The following is a 21194-nucleotide window of genomic DNA, read 5'->3' as shown; positions in this document are numbered from 1 at the left end:
TTAATAAAATAAATTAATAACTGTTTATATTTGTTTTTTTCTAATGATTGATTATTGTTTTATTTATAATATTATTATATCATATTTTTAGCATAATATTGAAATTAAAAATAATTTACTATAATTTTAATATTTATTACTATTATATACAATATATTATTGATTGTTATATATATATAGTAATTCTCTATAATATATACTGTATTTATTAACAATAATTATTTTATTATAAATTAAAATTTACTGTTTATATCGGTATATAGCTATTGTAAAATATGAAAAAATAAATAATTATTATGTTTAATTTTATTTTAGTTTTTTAACCATTTTAATATTTGTCTTTATAATTTTAATTAATTAATAAATATTAGTTATCTCATTTAGAATTTTTTGTATTTTTTAGCAATAACATTTRGATTATTTTTTTAAAAAAAAAGTTGAAATATTTAAATCAATATTATAAAAAAAATTATTATTGAATGACATGATTTTTATATAATATATTTATAAACATAACTTTATAAAAATAATTATTTAATAAAAATAAGCTGATATATTAGCTCATTAAATAAAACAATTATTTAAGATTTTTTTTTTTTTAAATGTAAAGTTTATTAAAATTATTTTAGTATAAATTCTTAAACTTTTTTTAAAAAAAAATTAATAATTGTCTAGACAGTATGACTAGTTTTTTTTAAGTACCGTATTTTATTATTATTATTAATAAAAACATGTTTATATATTTAAAAACATTGCAATCAAATCAAAATTATCAATTTGATGACACTATGATGAAGTCTATAGTCTATTGATTTAGAAATTGATAAAATTTATATTGAATATAAATATAAAAAATTATATATTTAAAACTTTTTTTTATTATTTAAATATTAAAACTTTAGAGTCAAATATAATGATTTTTATTTATTTATTTTTGATGAAATACATTATTATTATTATTTTCAAAAAATTGTATAAATACTCGAAAGTAAGTAATAGTGTCATAAAATAATTATAAATATTGTTTTCTAAGTATTTTAAAGTTTAAAAAGTTTTAAAAAGTTAAATTTACTTTAAAACTTAATTTAAATACTAATTTTTAAAGATAACTATTTTATTTTACTTTATATTTGATTTTTAATTATCAAATTAATTATTACCACTACTACTACTAATAATGATGATGATGTCCGACAAACGTTATCCACAAATAAAATACACTCAAGTAATATATATATTTATAATTATTTTATAATAATATTAAATTATATAATTAAAAATATATTTATTTATTTATTTATTTTATTAAAAAGCTGTTTATCAATAATCAATGGATGAACTGTTCAAGTGGTAAAACATGCGAAACAATCAATCCGTCCACCGGTGAGACCATATGTCGGGTACAGTGCGGCGACAAACCGGACATCGATATGGCTGTCCGGGCGGCTAAAGAAGCATTCAATAGAGTTTAGTGTATAAACAAAATGATAGTTTAAATAATTATATAAAAATTAATTTTAAAAAATTAATTATTATTAAAAAACTAAAGAAATCGGTTTGGCGTACAATCGATGCATCGGTTAGAGGACAGAGCCTATGGCTATTGGCCGACTTCTGCCAAAGAGATATGGACTATATATGCAATTTGGAAACACTGATAGCGGTAAACCTATTGGCGAGTCCCGTACTGAGTGCCAGTGGGCGGTCAATATGATACGCTATTATGCCGGCTATGCCGACAAACTGMACGGCACTTGTTTACCGGCCGACGGCCAATGTATGGCCTGGACTCGCAAAGAACCKATCGGTGTTTGCGGACTAATCGTTCCGGTAATTGAATCGATAATTTTATTATTATTATTATTAGTATAGCTATTATTGATTATTGATTTGTTTAATAATATTTTATAATTATTATTATTATTATTATACCCATTTCAAGTGGAACCTACCGTTTTATTTGATGTGCTGCAAACTGGCTCCGGCACTGGCAGCCGGTTGTACAGTAGTTGTCAAACCRGCCGAACAGGTATTAGTATWATTTATGTGGGAAATAACAAAAAAATACTCAAACAATTTGCTCCCTCCCATCCCCCCGATAGACACCATTGACATCACTCTATTTGGCACATCTGGTCAAAGAGGCCGGCTTTCCGCCCGGTGTAGTCAACATAGTACCCGGTTGTGGYCAGACTGCCGGCGTTGCACTGGCCGAACATATGGACGTCCGTATGATATCGTTTACCGGTTCGACAAAAATCGGTAAACTAGTGCTTCGGGCGTCGGCCGAGTCTAATCTTAAGCGCGTAACTCTGGAAACTGGCGGCAAATCGACGCTCGTTGTGTTTCCCGACGCTGACCTCGAATTGGCGGCCAAAACTGCGGTATAATTGAAAACAGCTCCCMCTCCCGAAGCTAATAGCCTACTATTTTTGTGTGTTTGTCTATCTATCTGTCTATCCAAACAGCATATGTCGACATTTATGAATTCGGGTCAGTCGTGTTGTTCGCCAACTCGACTGTACGTTCACGAGTCAATCTACCCGCAGTTTGYCGACCGATGTGTCCAATTGGCCAAAGATCGCCGGGTGGGCGATCCGTTTGACCAMCACCGAACAGGGACCGATGATCGACGAACAGCATATGCAATCGGCATTGAAATACATCGAAATGGGTCGTCAAGAGGGCGCCAAACTGGCCGTCGGCGGTAAACGTGTGGATAATARTAGTAATAATAATAATAATATGAAAACTATTAATACAAAAGGCTATTTTGTTCAGCCAACTGTGTAAGCAAKCAAACACACACACACACAYACATACACACATACATACACACACACACACACACACATAAACACACACACACACATACTTAAATACAGACACATACACATACATACAGACACACACATATATAAATATATAAACACACACATACTTACAGTCATACCTGTTCCCTAAATAAYTAACWGTTTATAWATATATCTTATGTTATGTATTTATCCATACAAACACATAGRCTGACTAATGTTACCGACAATATGATGATAGTCCGCCAGGAGATGTTCGGTCCGGTTCAGTGTATCATTAAGTTCAAGGAYATGGACGAAGTWATCGACCGGTGCAACAATACCAGYTACGGTATGGCTGCCGGTGTGTTYACCCAGGACATCGATAAGGCCCAGTTGTTTGCCCAGGCTGTCCGCAAGGGTACCGTATGGCTTAATACGTATATGATGTTTGCACCGCAGCTACCGTTTGGCGGCTATAAGGAGTCGGGTATGGGTCGCGAGGCCGGTTGGGAAGGCATTATGGAGTATATGGAGACTAAATCGGTATGTTTTTTGTGTGTGGGTTGKTTKAGTTTGAAGTATTAATACAATAATAATTAGTTATTRATTTTCAMATATTTTTATATACTATTTTATATTTTATGGAAATTTATAGATAATGTCGAAAGTTCTACAAAAAATGTCGTAAAATTGTTGGACATATTGTTATACTATGTTATACTATATATTATATCAACAAAAAAATTTGTTTAGAAAAATAWGATAATATATATATATACAGTAATCTATATAATTAGTWYAATTTTATATCTATTTTTTTTAATAATAGTTATTTTTTGTTTGTTTGTTTTAAATATGTTAGACAATAATAATTATGTGACAATATATAWATATATATTAAATATAATGTATATTTTGCTAAATTCAATAAATTTTAAGTAATAAACAATAAATTAAATCAAATTTATTTTATAAGTAATTATTTGCTAATATTGTCTTTATKTCTAAATTTTYAACTAAATTAAATTAATTTTTGTTGTTGTAAAAATTCAACATTTTAATTATYTGTAATAATTATTGATTGATTTTTAAATAAGATTTTTACTTAAGAAAAATAAGCTAAAAACTAATAAATAGGGTATACTTAACGTAAATAAATAAAATTATAATAACTTTTTAATTAATTTTATTTTTCAATATTTAAGCTTATATATATTTATTTATTTATAACTTTATATATTTCTTAACAATAAAATTATTATTAAAAAAAAATTGGGAAAATTACTTAAAAACATCCAAAAAAAAAACTAATCAAAACTAGTTGGAAAATATATAAAAAATATATATATACAGTATTTTTATTAATTGCAAAACATTATACAAAAAAAATTTATCTTTAAACTAGTAGTCAATGCCTATCAATATGTTATATATTTTTTACATTGGACATGGTTTAAGTTCGTTATGGCAATGCTATGTCCCAGTATTCACACAATTGATAGTTTGTTATGTAAATAATTTATAACATTTATACACATTAGCAAAACAATTGATAAAATAAYTGTTAATAAATTAGATGTTRGAAAGTTTTACGTATAATAATAGAAATAAAATTTCAYAATTTAWWTAATTACTTTATGTATGAATATATATATATATATATATATATATATATATATATATATATATATATATAATATATAATATTAAAAATTTATATTATTTTTAAAAAATATAGTGRTATAAAAATTTRAATATAAAACYATATTTTATTCATCAATTTTGYATATTTAAAAAAAATTATTAATTASCRTAAGTAGTTTATTGATAATTATTTTTGTTRTAATTATTATTATTATTTTTTATTATATATATAAATTATTTATTTTTGATTAATCGTATATAWATTCAATTAATTTTGGCTTTTTGAATGTTTTGAAAATTTTAATTTAGTTAAGTTTTCAAATTTATAGTTATTTAATTATTATGTAAATAATTCATAACATTTATACATATTAGCAAAATAATTGCCAAAATAACARCWAATAAATTAAAATAAACTAATGACATACAATTAATAGTGATATAAATGSCTAAYAATTGTATCATTAATATGTATGTAATGTAGTGTATGAATGAGTAAAACATGCCGACCATATCGGTTACGGGAAATAGGATTTCCATATAACTTAATAKACAACCGGCTAGTGGTCCGAAACCWATACCAAACAGTATGGTTGCCGTCCACATAATGGCCAATGAATTGTTGGCYAAAATTAAATATAGTAATTGTGCGMTAAATACCAGTGMCAAACATATATACATTATTAGRTTGACGTTCAGGTATTTRGCCGCAGGTATGCAAACCAGTTGACTGACAGCCGATGCTATGGARAASCCGGACACTAAATATGCRGCCGATTGTTGACTCATWTGWAGTTGAGATAACTGTGCAAATGTTGAYAAATAATAATAAGTKGAATCAAACAGAATAATTAGTGTATAAATTAGTGAACAAAACAATATTATAGTAAACTGATAGCAATTGGGTACCAGTTCTCTATGTAAACGGTATAAAACTATTGATATCAATGATAATGATTTGTTATCTGTTTTGTTATTATTATTACTATTGGTGTCCACTTTGATCGGATCATACCGTTTAATATAGTACAGTATGCCTAGAAATATGCCACATCCGACAGTCAACGATCCAGTTAGTAGTGTCGGTATGTATATACGTGATGTATTGCCCACTGAATACGTTATGTGTGTACCGTTTTGTATGGCTTCCGATAGAAACGGTTTGACCAGTACGGGTCCCAATATATTGGCCATACTTTCGGCAAAATTCAATGCCTGCAAATATGGACCCGACTGTTTGGACCACATTTCCAGTAGCCATAAGTTTTTCATTAGATAGAAACCTTCGTGAAATAGACCGGAAACCGACATCATTGCCATTAGCCAACCATATGTGGGTAGACTGGCTAACATAGCATTACATATGCCATATACTATCAAACTAATCATACAAACCAATTGTTTATTGACATAACTTGACACAGACATGGATGCCATTAGCCATACATAAGTTGATAGACTGGCCATCAYTGACCAACATATGCCATATACTATCAAACTGATCGTACAAATCAATTGTTTATTCACATACGTTGATATTAAGCCAACTATATATTTATAATATAATTTWTTTTTAAAAAATAAAATATCTCTATTATATAAATTATTTTATGTTTATTATCTTAATTTTTAAAAAAATGTTATGTTATACTGTATATAATATTACCTAATGATCCAAACATTGACATAATGTTATTAATAACTAATACAAGTGATAATTGTTGTAATGTTATGCCATATATTAGCTGATAATCAGTTATCGATGCATTTAATATACCACATGATAATCGCTAGATAATTATATATAAAAAATTCAATTAAATAATTAAATAACTATTTAGACTAATAATAATTATTAATACGAAATTTTTAATTTATTATATTATAAAATTTGTTTAATTACCATTACAAACATAACTATACATAAACTTATAGTTATTACATATTTATGAGATCTCAGAGATATATGTTTAATCATATTATTAAAATTAATATTACGTTAATCTCATTATTTAATGTATAATAAATTTAATTGTTATTAAATAACTTTATATTTTAATTGATTGTATTTATAGTTTAAATAATATATATATATATATTGAATATATATTATTAAATGTTATTATTGTTATTATTAAGTTTATTTTYAATTAAAATAATTTCAACTAATTTTAATTAGAAAAATAAAATTTTATTAAATATTTTTAGTAAATAATTAATTAATAAATGTAAGTAATATAATATTAGTAAATCATATTTAAAAAAATATGTGAAAAAATTTGAAAAAATACAGTTTTTAGTATTGAAGTTAATATGAAATAATTATTACTTTTATATAAATGTAAAATTAAATTAATTTTATATATTATAGTATAAACACTTAATATCTGATAGTAACTTAAAAATAGCTATATTTAAACAAAAAAAATTTAACAATAATTTAGTTAACAATTTTAATAAAAAATCAATTTTTATGTCATTGATAGAAAATATTTATTTTCTATAAATTTATTACTATTAAAATAAATGTCGACTATTTTTTTAGGGCCAATCTATTGAATTAAATCACTAAATAAAAGGGATATACACTGACCATACGCTTTACACGACTAAAACAAATTATATTACAAGTGTATCACAAAAAAAATTATTTGAAATAATTAATAGTAATAATTAAAGGAATGTTTAAACAAATTATTATTTTAAGTTAAATATAAAATAAATTTATTAATTTCTGTAATAATTTAATTAAATATATCATTAATAAGGCGGGTCAGAATATGATTATTATGGGTTTGTAATAATTTAATTAATTATATCATTAATAAGGCGGGTCAAAATATGATTATTATGGGTCAGTAATAATTTAATTAATTATATCAGTAATAAGGCGGGTCAAAATATGATTATTATGGGTTTGTAATAATTTAATTAATTATATCATTAATAAGGCGGGTCAGAATATGATTATTATGGGTCAGTAATAATTTAATTAATTATATCATTAATAAGGCGGGTCAGAATATGATTATTATGGGTTTGTAATAATTTAATTAATTATATCATTAATAAGGCGGGTCAAAATATGATTATTATGGTCTGTAATAATTTAATTAATTATATCATTATTAAGGCGGGTCAGAATATGATTATTATGGGTCTGTAATAATTTAATTAATTATATCATTATTAAGGCGGGTCAGAATATGATTATTATGGGTCTGTAATAATTTAATTAATTATATCATTATTAAGGCGGGTCAGAATATGATTATTATGGGTCAGTAATAATTTAATTAATTATATCATTAATAAGGCGGGTCAGAATATGATTATTATGGGTCAGTAATAATTTAATTAATTATATCATTAATAAGGCGGGTCAGAATATGATTATTATTTGTCAGTAATAATTTAATTAATTATATCATTAATAAGGCGGGTCAGAATATGATTATTATGGGTTTGTAATAATTTAATTAATTATATCATTAATAAGGCGGGTCAAAATATGATTATTATGGGTTTGTAATAATTTAATTAATTATATCATTAATAAGGCGGGTCAGAATATGATTATTATGGGTTTGTAATAATTTAATTAATTATATCATTAATAAGGCGGGTCAAAATATGATTATTATGGGTTTGTAATAATTTAATTAATTATATCATTAATAAGGCGGGTCAGAAAATGATTATTATGGGTCAGTAATAATTTAATTAATTATATCATTAATAAGGCGGGTCAGAATATGATTATTATGGGTCAGTAATAATTTAATTAATTATATCATTAATAAGGCGGGTCAAAATATGATTATTATGGGTTTGTAATAATTTAATTAATTATATCATTAATAAGGCGGGTCAGAAAATGATTATTATGGGTCAGTAATAATTTAATTAATTATATCATTAATAAGGCGGGTCAGAATATGATTATTATGGGTCAGTAATAATTTAATTAATTATATCATTAATAAGGCGGGTCAAAATATGATTATTATGGGTTTGTAATAATTTAATTAATTATATCATTAATAAGGCGGGTCAGAATATGATTATTATGGGTTTGTAATAATTTAATTAATTATATCATTAATAAGGCGGGTCAGAATATGATTATTATGGGTTTGTAATAATTTAATTAATTATATCATTAATAAGGCGGGTCAGAATATGATTATTATGGGTCAGTAATAATTTAATTAATTATATCATTAATAAGGCGGGTCAGAATATGATTATTATGGGTCAGTAATAATTTAATTAATTATATCATTAATAAGGCGGGTCAAAATATGATTATTATGGGTTTGTAATAATTTAATTAATTATATCATTATTAAGGCGGGTCAGAATATGATTATTATGGGTCAGTAATAATTTAATTAATTATATCATTAATAAGGCGGGTCAGAATATGATTATTATGGGTTTGTAATAATTTAATTAATTATATCATTAATAAGGCGGGTCAAAATATGATTATTATCGGTCTGTAATAATTTAATTAATTATATCATTATTAAGGCGGGTCAGAATATGATTATTATGGGTCTGTAATAATTTAATTAATTATATCATTATTAAGGCGGGTCAGAATATGATTATTATGGGTCAGTAATAATTTAATTAATTATATCATTAATAAGGCGGGTCAGAATATGATTATTATGGGTTTGTAATAATTTAATTAATTATATCATTAATAAGGCGGGTCAAAATATGATTATTATCGGTCTGTAATAATTTAATTAATTATATCATTATTAAGGCGGGTCAGAATATGATTATTATGGGTCTGTAATAATTTAATTAATTATATCATTATTAAGGCGGGTCAGAATATGATTATTATGGGTCTGTAATAATTTAATTAATTATATCATTATTAAGGCGGGTCAGAATATGATTATTATGGGTCTGTAATAATTTAATTAATTATATCATTATTAAGGCGGGTCAGAATATGATTATTATGGGTCAGTAATAATTTAATTAATTATATCATTAATAAGGCGGGTCAGAATATGATTATTATGGGTTTGTAATAATTTAATTAATTATATCATTAATAAGGCGGGTCAAAATATGATTATTATCGGTCTGTAATAATTTAATTAATTATATCATTATTAAGGCGGGTCAGAATATGATTATTATGGGTCTGTAATAATTTAATTAATTATATCATTATTAAGGCGGGTCAGAATATGATTATTATGGGTCAGTAATAATTTAATTAATTATATCATTAATAAGGCGGGTCAGAATATGATTATTATGGGTTTGTAATAATTTAATTAATTATATCATTAATAAGGCGGGTCAAAATATGATTATTATCGGTCTGTAATAATTTAATTAATTATATCATTATTAAGGCGGGTCAGAATATGATTATTATGGGTCTGTAATAATTTAATTAATTATATCATTATTAAGGCGGGTCAGAATATGATTATTATGGGTCTGTAATAATTTAATTAATTATATCATTATTAAGGCGGGTCAGAATATGATTATTATGGGTCTGTAATAATTTAATTAATTATATCATTATTAAGGCGGGTCAGAATATGATTATTATGGGTCTGTAATAATTTAATTAATTATATCATTATTAAGGCGGGTCAGAATATGATTATTATGGGTTTGTAATAATTTAATTAATTATATCATTATTAAGGCGGGTCAGAATATGATTATTATGGGTCTGTAATAATTTAATTAATTATATCATTATTAAGGCGGGTCAGAATATGATTATTATGGGTTTGTAATAATTTAATTAATTATATCATTAATAAGGCGGGTCAAAATATGATTATTATCGGTCTGTAATAATTTAATTAATTATATCATTATTAAGGCGGGTCAGAATATGATTATTATGGGTCTGTAATAATTTAATTAATTATATCATTATTAAGGCGGGTCAGAATATGATTATTATGGGTCTGTAATAATTTAATTAATTATATCATTATTAAGGCGGGTCAGAATATGATTATTATGGGTCAGTAATAATTTAATTAATTATATCATTAATAAGGCGGGTCAGAATATGATTATTATGGGTTTGTAATAATTTAATTAATTATATCATTAATAAGGCGGGTCAAAATATGATTATTATCGGTCTGTAATAATTTAATTAATTATATCATTATTAAGGCGGGTCAGAATATGATTATTATGGGTCTGTAATAATTTAATTAATTATATCATTATTAAGGCGGGTCAGAATATGATTATTATGGGTCTGTAATAATTTAATTAATTATATCATTATTAAGGCGGGTCAGAATATGATTATTATGGGTCTGTAATAATTTAATTAATTATATCATTATTAAGGCGGGTCAGAATATGATTATTATGGGTCTGTAATAATTTAATTAATTATATCATTATTAAGGCGGGTCAGAATATGATTATTATGGGTTTGTAATAATTTAATTAATTATATCATTATTAAGGCGGGTCAGAATATGATTATTATGGGTCTGTAATAATTTAATTAATTATATCATTATTAAGGCGGGTCAGAATATGATTATTATGGGTTTGTAATAATTTAATTAATTATATCATTATTAAGGCGGGTCAGAATATGATTATTATGGGTCTGTAATAATTTAATTAATTATATCATTATTAAGGCGGGTCAGAATATGATTATTATGGGTTTGTAATAATTTAATTAATTATATCATTATTAAGGCGGGTCAGAATATGATTATTATGGGTTTGTAATAATTTAATTAATTATATCATTATTAAGGCGGGTCAGAATATGATTATTATGGGTCTGTAATAATTTAATTAATTATATCATTATTAAGGCGGGTCAGAATATGATTATTATGGGTCTGTAATAATTTAATTAATTATATCATTATTAAGGCGGGTCAGAATATGATTATTATGGGTCTGTAATAATTTAATTAATTATATCATTATTAAGGCGGGTCAGAATATGATTATTATGGGTTTGTAATAATTTAATTAATTATATCATTATTAAGGCGGGTCAGAATATGATTATTATGGGTCTGTAATAATTTAATTAATTATATCATTATTAAGGCGGGTCAGAATATGATTATTATGGGTTTGTAATAATTTAATTAATTATATCATTAATAAGGCGGGTCAAAATATGATTATTATCGGTCTGTAATAATTTAATTAATTATATCATTATTAAGGCGGGTCAGAATATGATTATTATGGGTCTGTAATAATTTAATTAATTATATCATTATTAAGGCGGGTCAGAATATGATTATTATGGGTCTGTAATAATTTAATTAATTATATCATTATTAAGGCGGGTCAGAATATGATTATTATGGGTCAGTAATAATTTAATTAATTATATCATTAATAAGGCGGGTCAGAATATGATTATTATGGGTTTGTAATAATTTAATTAATTATATCATTAATAAGGCGGGTCAAAATATGATTATTATCGGTCTGTAATAATTTAATTAATTATATCATTATTAAGGCGGGTCAGAATATGATTATTATGGGTCTGTAATAATTTAATTAATTATATCATTATTAAGGCGGGTCAGAATATGATTATTATGGGTCTGTAATAATTTAATTAATTATATCATTATTAAGGCGGGTCAGAATATGATTATTATGGGTCTGTAATAATTTAATTAATTATATCATTATTAAGGCGGGTCAGAATATGATTATTATGGGTCTGTAATAATTTAATTAATTATATCATTATTAAGGCGGGTCAGAATATGATTATTATGGGTTTGTAATAATTTAATTAATTATATCATTATTAAGGCGGGTCAGAATATGATTATTATGGGTCTGTAATAATTTAATTAATTATATCATTATTAAGGCGGGTCAGAATATGATTATTATGGGTTTGTAATAATTTAATTAATTATATCATTATTAAGGCGGGTCAGAATATGATTATTATGGGTTTGTAATAATTTAATTAATTATATCATTATTAAGGCGGGTCAGAATATGATTATTATGGGTCTGTAATAATTTAATTAATTATATCATTATTAAGGCGGGTCAGAATATGATTATTATGGGTTTGTAATAATTTAATTAATTATATCATTATTAAGGCGGGTCAGAATATGATTATTATGGGTCTGTAATAATTTAATTAATTATATCATTATTAAGGCGGGTCAGAATATGATTATTATGGGTTTGTAATAATTTAATTAATTATATCATTATTAAGGCGGGTCAGAATATGATTATTATGGGTTTGTAATAATTTAATTAATTATATCATTATTAAGGCGGGTCAGAATATGATTATTATGGGTCTGTAATAATTTAATTAATTATATCATTATTAAGGCGGGTCAGAATATGATTATTATGGGTCTGTAATAATTTAATTAATTATATCATTATTAAGGCGGGTCAGAATATGATTATTATGGGTTTGTAATAATTTAATTAATTATATCATTATTAAGGCGGGTCAGAATATGATTATTATCGGTCTGTAATATTCTAATTTATTAGTTTATGTCGGTGTATATATACGAGACCCAGTAGTATCCATTGTATTAGTAGTTGTTGTTTGTGTACTGTTTTGTATGGCTGTCGACAAAAACGGTTTGGCCAGTACGGCTCCCATTATATTTGATAGATTTTCGGCAAAATTCAATGCATGCAAATATGGAGCCGACTGTTTGGACCACATTTCCATTATCCATAGGTTTTTCATTAGATAGAAACCATCGTGAAATAGACCGGACACAGACATCGACGCCATTAGCCAACCATATGTGGGTAGACTGGCCAACAAGGCACTACAGGTGCCATATACTACCAAACTGACCATACATTTATTTTATTTTAGTTTAGATTATTTTATTTCTATTAATAAATATATACTGCATATTACCCAATGATCCAAACATTGACATAATGTTATTAATAACCAATACTAATGATAATTGTTGTAATGTTATGCCATATATTAGTTGATAATCAGTTATCGATGCACTTAGTATACCATTGGATAATTTCTAAATAATATTAAAATTTTTTAATTAATATTAATTTTATAACAAAAATTATTAAATTTATTTATATTAACCGTTATAAACAATGATATACATAAACTTATAGTTATTACATATTTATAGCACAGAGATATTTGTTTAGCCATAATTAGAAATTAATTAATTATTAATACTTTTTATTAGAAAAACTTTAATTAATTTTGAAGTATATAGTTATTTAGTTTAATAAAAAATATATACATATAAAATCTTTACAATAAGGCAATCAAAATAAATAGTAATAGTTTTTAAAATCTTATTTTCAATATATACAGTGAATATATACTGTAATATTCAAAATATGTATCATTTTAAACAGGAAATGATATTATATATTGTAATTATATAAATGTTTTTAATATGAAATAATAATTGTTTTGTCTATTATTAAATATATATATATATATATATATATATATATTAAATTATATGTAAAATATTTGGATAAATCAAATACATATTGAAAATGATTTATTTATAATAAATCATAATTATTTGTAATGATGACACACTTTTAACAGCTATAATAAATTATAATAAACTAATGACATGCTATGTGTGTAGTTATAAATGTTTGTTTTAATATGTATGTAATGTATGAGTAAAACATGCGGGTTACAATATATAACTTAATAGACAACTTGGCGACAATGTTTTAAAAATATTTTTTTTGGACATTGCATTGAATCATGTTTTAAATTTTTTTTTGAAATTTAATATCTGATTACTTATATAAATAAATATCATATATATTCATATATACATTATTAGATTGACGTTCAGATAGTATTATACGCATATATATATATATATTGACTGATAATTAAATGGATTATTATTATTATTTACTTTAATTTTTTTTGTCAGCTCTATTGACAATTAGTTTGTTAGTGATATTAAAATTTATTATTATTATTATTATAAATAATAAAATGTTGACTAAATAAATAATTTTATAAATTAGTGAACATTTTAAATTATTAGTTATATTCAACAACAAAAAATATATGTATATTTATAATTAATTAATCTACCGGTGCTTCAAAAAAATAAAATAAAACATTATTATTTGTATTTTTCAAACAATTAAATCTATAATAAAACAATAATATTTTTTTATTTAATTCATAAAACTATAGTTTTTTTCAATTTTTTCAAAAAAATATAAATTAAAAATTACACAACAATTAAATATAACAATTAGAGAGAATTAAAATAAAAMAAAAATCAATTCAACATTAATTTTTTCAAACCATATTCAATACAATTGATTTGAAKAAGTGGACAGTTAGCTAMAACAATACCCATTTAGGACAGACAGTGTTTGATTTTAYAGTACATACAAAGCCCGAGAGASAGAGAGAGAGAGGGAGAGAGAGAGAGTGGACAGYACGACAACAACAATCAGCAAATGAAACTGATATTTCGGTCATCTGTATTGACTGACCGACAAAACAATTTGCTCAGTCGACTGATAGGTCGKGGATCGGTATCKCTGTACGCAACMGTAGCCGACATAAATGCAACCGTACCGCCRCTGCACCGACAGTGGACCARACTCGSTCCAAATCCGGGAACTGTAGTCAGTCTGGAAATKGATTCGACYACTCAATCGGCATGGATTCGGTGCTACAATTTGCCAGACAATGACTACAACAGAGACACCAGTCAGCGACARCTGCGGGTACGCGGCGGGCAAACAGTTTGAATGGGAAATAAAGCATACGGTAACCTATAAGACAGTGCGGCCACAGTTTCATACGTTCGATGCGGCCGATCGTACGGTTGGTCTGAATTTCGATAGCAAACGCGAGGCCAAAGAGTTCGGMGGAMTGGTAGCCACTGTCAAACAGAAACAATACGAACGACTCAGACAGTTAGGCTGGAATCCGAAACAAGGGTTTCGCGAGGAACGGGCGCCCCGAGAGATGCTGRAGTTTCTCGATGGTATCGGTGCCAGACATTTGGTCAACGATCGCCAAAAGATGGACGAYATATTGAATTTTGTCGACAAAAACGGCGGTCTCGAYGGTGTCAGACGCGATATAACTGAGTGGACGACCGACAAGAAAACTAAAACACCCCAAAACCGACAGATTTCTATCCGAAAGACTATGACTACGGTGAGGATGAAAGAGATAAGGGTTATCCACCACCACCTCCACCGCCACCACGGCTTTATCCTCCTCCACCTCACCACCTCCACCACCACCTCCTCCACCGCCGCCGCAACCACAACCACGGTTTCATCCTCCACCTCCTCCTCCTCCACCTCCACCGCCTCCACCACCGCCGCCGCCGCCGCCGCCGCCGCCGCCGCCGCCGCCACCACCACCTCCTCCTCCGGGGCGACAAATACAACAGACGGAGCAAAGTATTGGAAAACTGACGGTTTGGGAAACTGGTTYAAGACAACCGAAAAAGACGATTCGTTTCGACCACCGAAACCTGACCGCCGCCAGACTGGTGGCGGCGGCGGTGGTTATCGTGGCCGAGATATGTATCCYAAATACAATGATGAGATGTTGGATAATCTGAAAAAGTTTGATAAGACAAAGCTCAGGCCGGGWCGCAAAGGTCCGCCACTTTGGTCTRAAACTGAACGACAAGTGCCAAAATATGTACGACCTGACGATGATGTGGATGAGGACACCACAGCTCCGGGMGATGACAATCAACAAAGAAATTATAGACGACCCAAACCGGCACCGATACCCAAACCGACGGGCCGTTGCGGACCGGGAGCGTTGCAAGATTTTGGCGAAGACTTTATGAAGTTTGATCGGAACAGATTGAGACGCGGCTGGCAACGAGATCGGCCACTTTGGGACGAATCGGACAGACAGGATCGGGGATCCATGTCCGGCCAGAGACGTGAGGAAGGGGATGATAATGATGACGGCGACGACGACACTGGACAGTCAAAACCTAGACCCACCACTACCGCCGATGCCMAAACCGCCGCCGCGATTTGTCAATCGGCCGACGYTGACCAAAGACGGCACAGATCCGCTAATCGATGAATTGAAAAACTTTAGGCGAAATAAACTGCGCGATACGGGTATTACCAATCGATGGTGGGGTGAATGCAGAGATCAGACAACAAAATACGAGACTACTGGCCAACGCAAACCTAATCAATGGGACAAAAGTCGGAAAATCAAGGATAATAGTAGTAGTGGTAGTAATCGTCGTCAACCGTCACCAAAACCGAGACCCAATTATCAGTACGAACAGCAACAGCAACAATATGGAGGCACTGGTGGACTACCACCTCCTCCTCCACCACCACCACCGCCGCCGCCGCCACCACCACCTCCTCCKCCGCCTAACAAAACCAGACCGTATTATTGGAAAACTGGCGGTTCGGGTAAAGGCTGGTGAAAGACAAATAGGCGTAAGTGTAGACTAGAGTAGGACTTTAAAGTAGACTAGAGTTGTGGTGTATTTTGTGAGAATGAATTGCAATTTAAAAAATAAAAACAATAAAAGTGATCACAAATTACAATACAATTGTTTTATCAATTGATTTATTAATAATTAAAAAAATTGTTGTTCAATTAAAAAACTATTTGATTTGAATTTGAATTTGATTACTACTATATACTACTACTATAAATATAAATTTAAGTGTATTTATTGTGTATAATGTATTAAAAAATAAAAAATTATACCAATAATGATAAACATATTATTTATGTCTAATTTTTTCTGACTATTATTATTAGTATTATTTGGTTCAGTAAACAATTGAAACCAATAGTCCAGACAATTATTGATAGCCGCAACTGTTCGGTCATCTGTTCCCCGATATCTGTCCCGATGGACAACATGCGAGTCAACTAATCGTGGATTTAGTTCAACATATGTGGCATTTATTTTGCCGTCTCTCCGGACACTGTATTGTGGCCACTGTTTGCCACCGATTGTCGGTTTACTATACAAATCAAAAACAAACCAAAAAAAAATTATTAATAGAAATATTGTATACAAACAAAAATCAAACCCATGTTTGGCAAAGTCGGTCCATATTTGCATAAACAATGAACACAATTGTCGGTCAGTTCAGTCCACTGTTGGTCCACCACATCATCATTGAGTGGACGTCCAAAAACCAGTGGCTGTTCATCCGTGTGYTCGGCTTCTGCCCAATAGCTGTCGTACGATATGCTCCGGGAGTTGGCATAAGTCAATCGATACTGATATACATGTTTATCCTGAACCGTACTACYATTGGCTACCAWTTGTTTGGCCAGTTCGGCGGCATATATAATAGTCGGACAAGTGATAGCAAAATCACCGAACGAATGGGCGGCCGCACGTATTAGTTCACGGGTCTGGTCGCTATCAACTGACCGATAGCTGTCAGTATAGTCACTGGCTATTTGTTTCCGTAGTTTTAATTGGTTGCCACTCATAAACTGTTCGATATCTTTGCCAATCTGATCGCTGGTCACTTTGTCGGGCATCAGTCGCGGATTGTARCGACCGTCCAAACCGACAATTTGGTCAAAATCGTTGGCAAACGACACGCCTTCCATCGCCGAATGGCCGACCAGTAGTCGGACATCTTGTTTAAAGTCCCGATCTTTGAGTGCACGACCGAAATCTTTCGGTAACAATTGGTCGCCGAATATCGGCCTAAACGGTACGCCAGTTGTTTGCCGAAATGTACCTAAAAATAGCGATCCCTGAGCACTGTTCAACATTTCAGCCGACAGTCCTTTCAGACACCGAACCCAATGGCTGTCGTCGGCGCAGACAGTATTGCCCGCAAAGTACGACCCGTTTGTGGCAAACTGTTTCATAAATGTTGAATACTGTTCCTTAGTGGTCATCAACGGTGGTATATATAGCGAACCTATAATAGCGTGGATTAATCATACATTTGGTTAGTTAGATCAGCTCCGGTATGTTTTAGACARTATTTTTTTGATTACCCGATTCCATGATTGCGTTKSTAAACAATTGACGCGAAACAGGAGACACAATGTGTGCGCTGATAGACATACTGCCGGCACTGACACCGAAAATGGTWACCGASTCGGGATTGCCGCCAAACGCCCTGATCTCCGACTGTATCCACTGCATGGCCAGTACCTGATCCCATAGTCCCATATTACCGGGTGCTTCATCACCATCATCAGCATTATCATCGTTGTTGTAGAGAAACCCAAACACACCTAACCTATAGTTAGCAGTTACCACAACTACATCCCTGAGCGCCAGTTGTGTGCCATCGAAAATATTCAAGCCGTCCACTTGTTTAGTGGCCGAACCCATGATGAATGAGCCGCCGTATAACCACAACATTACCGGCAGCAGTGGTGGTTGGCCAGTAGTGGTCCCGGTATTAGTAGCACTGGTATTCAAATTGGCCGCCGCTGTCCATATGTTCAGATAGAGACAGTCCTCGGACATTACCGACGTGTTCATCGGTGACATGCATTGAGGTTTGATTTTGTCGGCCGCATAAATACCGGCAAATTTGCGGTCATAGGGAACAGGTTTCTGAAAACGGTTGGCACCGGTAGGTGGCTTTGCAAATGGTATGCCCTTTTTTTAATGAATTAATTTACATTTAAAAAATAAACAATTATTAATTAATCTAAAATTTAAATTAAAGTTTAAATTATATATATAATATATTTACTATAAAATTATCTATAAATAGATGGCAATAGCAATATAACAACTAAACAAAATAATAACTTTACAAAAATTAAAATAATTTAGTATTAATTAATATATAAAATTTTATATATTAGTAAAATAATTTTAATATTAATTAAATGTTTGTTTTAAAAAAAATTTATGGGCCACTAGAAAATTATTTAATTAATTAATTAACAACAAAAACAAATACAATGTTTTCAAATAATTTATATAATTATTTGTTACTTACAATAAATTTATGGACAGTCTTGTTATTGTTGACCAAATATGACTGTCCTTCAACTGTACCATTAGTTATTGATACCCGTATCGGTGATGATGATGATGATGATGACTGTCCTTGACAATTATTGCATAATAATAACAATGATGATAATAATAATAATAATAAATAACTAAAATTGAAAACTATTGAAAATTTATTCATATTTCTAAATATATACAAATTAATAGACTTATAGTTTGTATATATATAAATTATTTTACTATTAATTCGTGATAATTAGCTTATAAACAATTAATAGTGTCATTAATAATATAAACTATTTAATACATATATATATATATATAATTAATTGCATATATTACATATTGTATTTTGTTGGATATATWTTTTTTTTAAATTAATATTTTTATATAATTACTATACTCTAACAAATAATTATAAAAAAAAATTATAATAATATAATATATATTTTTTTACAATATATTTTAACTTTATTATCACTGATTATTTCTCATATTTCTGAATATTATCATTTACAAATATAATATTGTAATAAAAACAAGTAGTAGTAATAGTAATAGTAGTAGTAGTAGTAGTAATTAAATTTATAATTAAAATTTTATTTATTTATTGTAGTTGTAATGATCTCATAAAAAATATTTGAAAAATGTTGTTTTGTCATCACTATTATAGTGCAAATTTCATATACAAAAAAAATTATAATATGATAATAAAAAATTAATAACCACAAATATAATACACTGTAATACTAAATTTTTTATTTTTAAATAAAATTTTTAATTAATARCATGCTTTTATAAATAGTTTCTAAATTGYGTTTAAATTATTTATAGATTACTTATACAATGTGTAAAATATTGTTATAATTTATTTTAAATATTTTATTTTTATATTGAATTCTAACTGAATTMTAACAATAGTATATAATAATGATAAATGATTTTATTATTATCTGATTTTTGTTTGTTTGTTTGTATAACTACTGTATAAAAAACAGATCAACGACAACAATCAAATACAGTACTATTAATAATAATAATAATAATAATAAAGTCATTATATATATCATATTATGATATATATATATATATATATATATATATATATATATATATATATATATATATATATATATATATAATTTAACGATATATTTAACAGAAAAAACAATAATAATAATAATATTGTTAGGTTTTATTTTGTTTGTTAATAATCTCTATAATGCTTTTTAACTTTCAATCATCTATTTTTTATATACATTACTGGATATATATATATATWTATAAGTTATATGTGTATTATATTAGTGTGTTTATCCATTGTATAAAATCTGTATAGTTATTATAGAAATCATTCATTTAATTTGTTTGTTTTATATATACAACTTTATATACGTAATGTATATACTGTACTATTATACTGTATTATACCCAAACTGTATACAGATATRGCCATTAGTAGYGGTCATTATTGGTTTACATTTTGCAAAAAGATACTAAAACAACAACAAMAACATTATGGTTATAAAATATCGGGTATATAACAAACCAAACATAAAAAACAATAATACTATCGTATATTATACAACATGAATGATAGAGAGAGAGAGAGAGAGAGAGAGAGAGAGAGAGAGAGAGAGAGAGAGAGAGAGAGAGAGAGAGAGAGAGAGAGAGAGAGAGAGAAATCTATTATGATTTTTCACAATCGGTATATAAAACATACCATTGATTTGTGTAT

General features: G+C 27.9%; 2 protein-coding genes and 1 pseudogene across 2 annotated transcripts; 1 reads left to right on the top strand and 2 right to left on the bottom strand.

The window, feature by feature from the left end:
* Positions 1 to 1079: 1079 nt before the first annotated feature.
* Positions 1080 to 3518, top strand: LOC128965003 (aldehyde dehydrogenase-like; annotated as a pseudogene).
* Positions 3519 to 4869: 1351 nt separating this feature from the next.
* LOC128964977 (uncharacterized) lies at positions 4870 to 13311 on the bottom strand. The gene is made up of 3 exons (XM_054311633.1): positions 13016 to 13311; positions 4942 to 5937; positions 4870 to 4888 (listed from the first exon to the last, which is right to left on the bottom strand). Exons 1-3 carry the CDS (start codon positions 13309 to 13311, stop codon positions 4870 to 4872), a joined length of 1311 nt encoding a protein of 436 aa, XP_054167608.1.
* Positions 13312 to 17344: 4033 nt separating this feature from the next.
* LOC128964976 (cholinesterase 1-like) lies at positions 17345 to 20912 on the bottom strand. Its single transcript, XM_054311632.1, has 5 exons — positions 20888 to 20912; positions 19440 to 19549; positions 18475 to 19090; positions 17541 to 18395; positions 17345 to 17471 (listed from the first exon to the last, which is right to left on the bottom strand). The coding sequence occupies exons 1-5, from the start codon at positions 20910 to 20912 to the stop codon at positions 17410 to 17412; spliced, it is 1668 nt and encodes a 555-aa protein (XP_054167607.1). The 3' UTR covers positions 17345 to 17409.
* Positions 20913 to 21194: the final 282 nt, after the last annotated feature.

Source organism: Oppia nitens, unplaced genomic scaffold, assembly GCF_028296485.1.
Source record: "Oppia nitens isolate AA-2021 unplaced genomic scaffold, nextdenovo-longstitch-racon4-pilon3 scaffold15_pilon_pilon_pilon, whole genome shotgun sequence".
NCBI lineage: Eukaryota > Metazoa > Arthropoda > Arachnida > Sarcoptiformes > Oppiidae > Oppia > Oppia nitens.
Note: the sequence above shows the minus strand (reverse complement) of the source record. Positions and strands in the feature narration are given on the sequence as shown.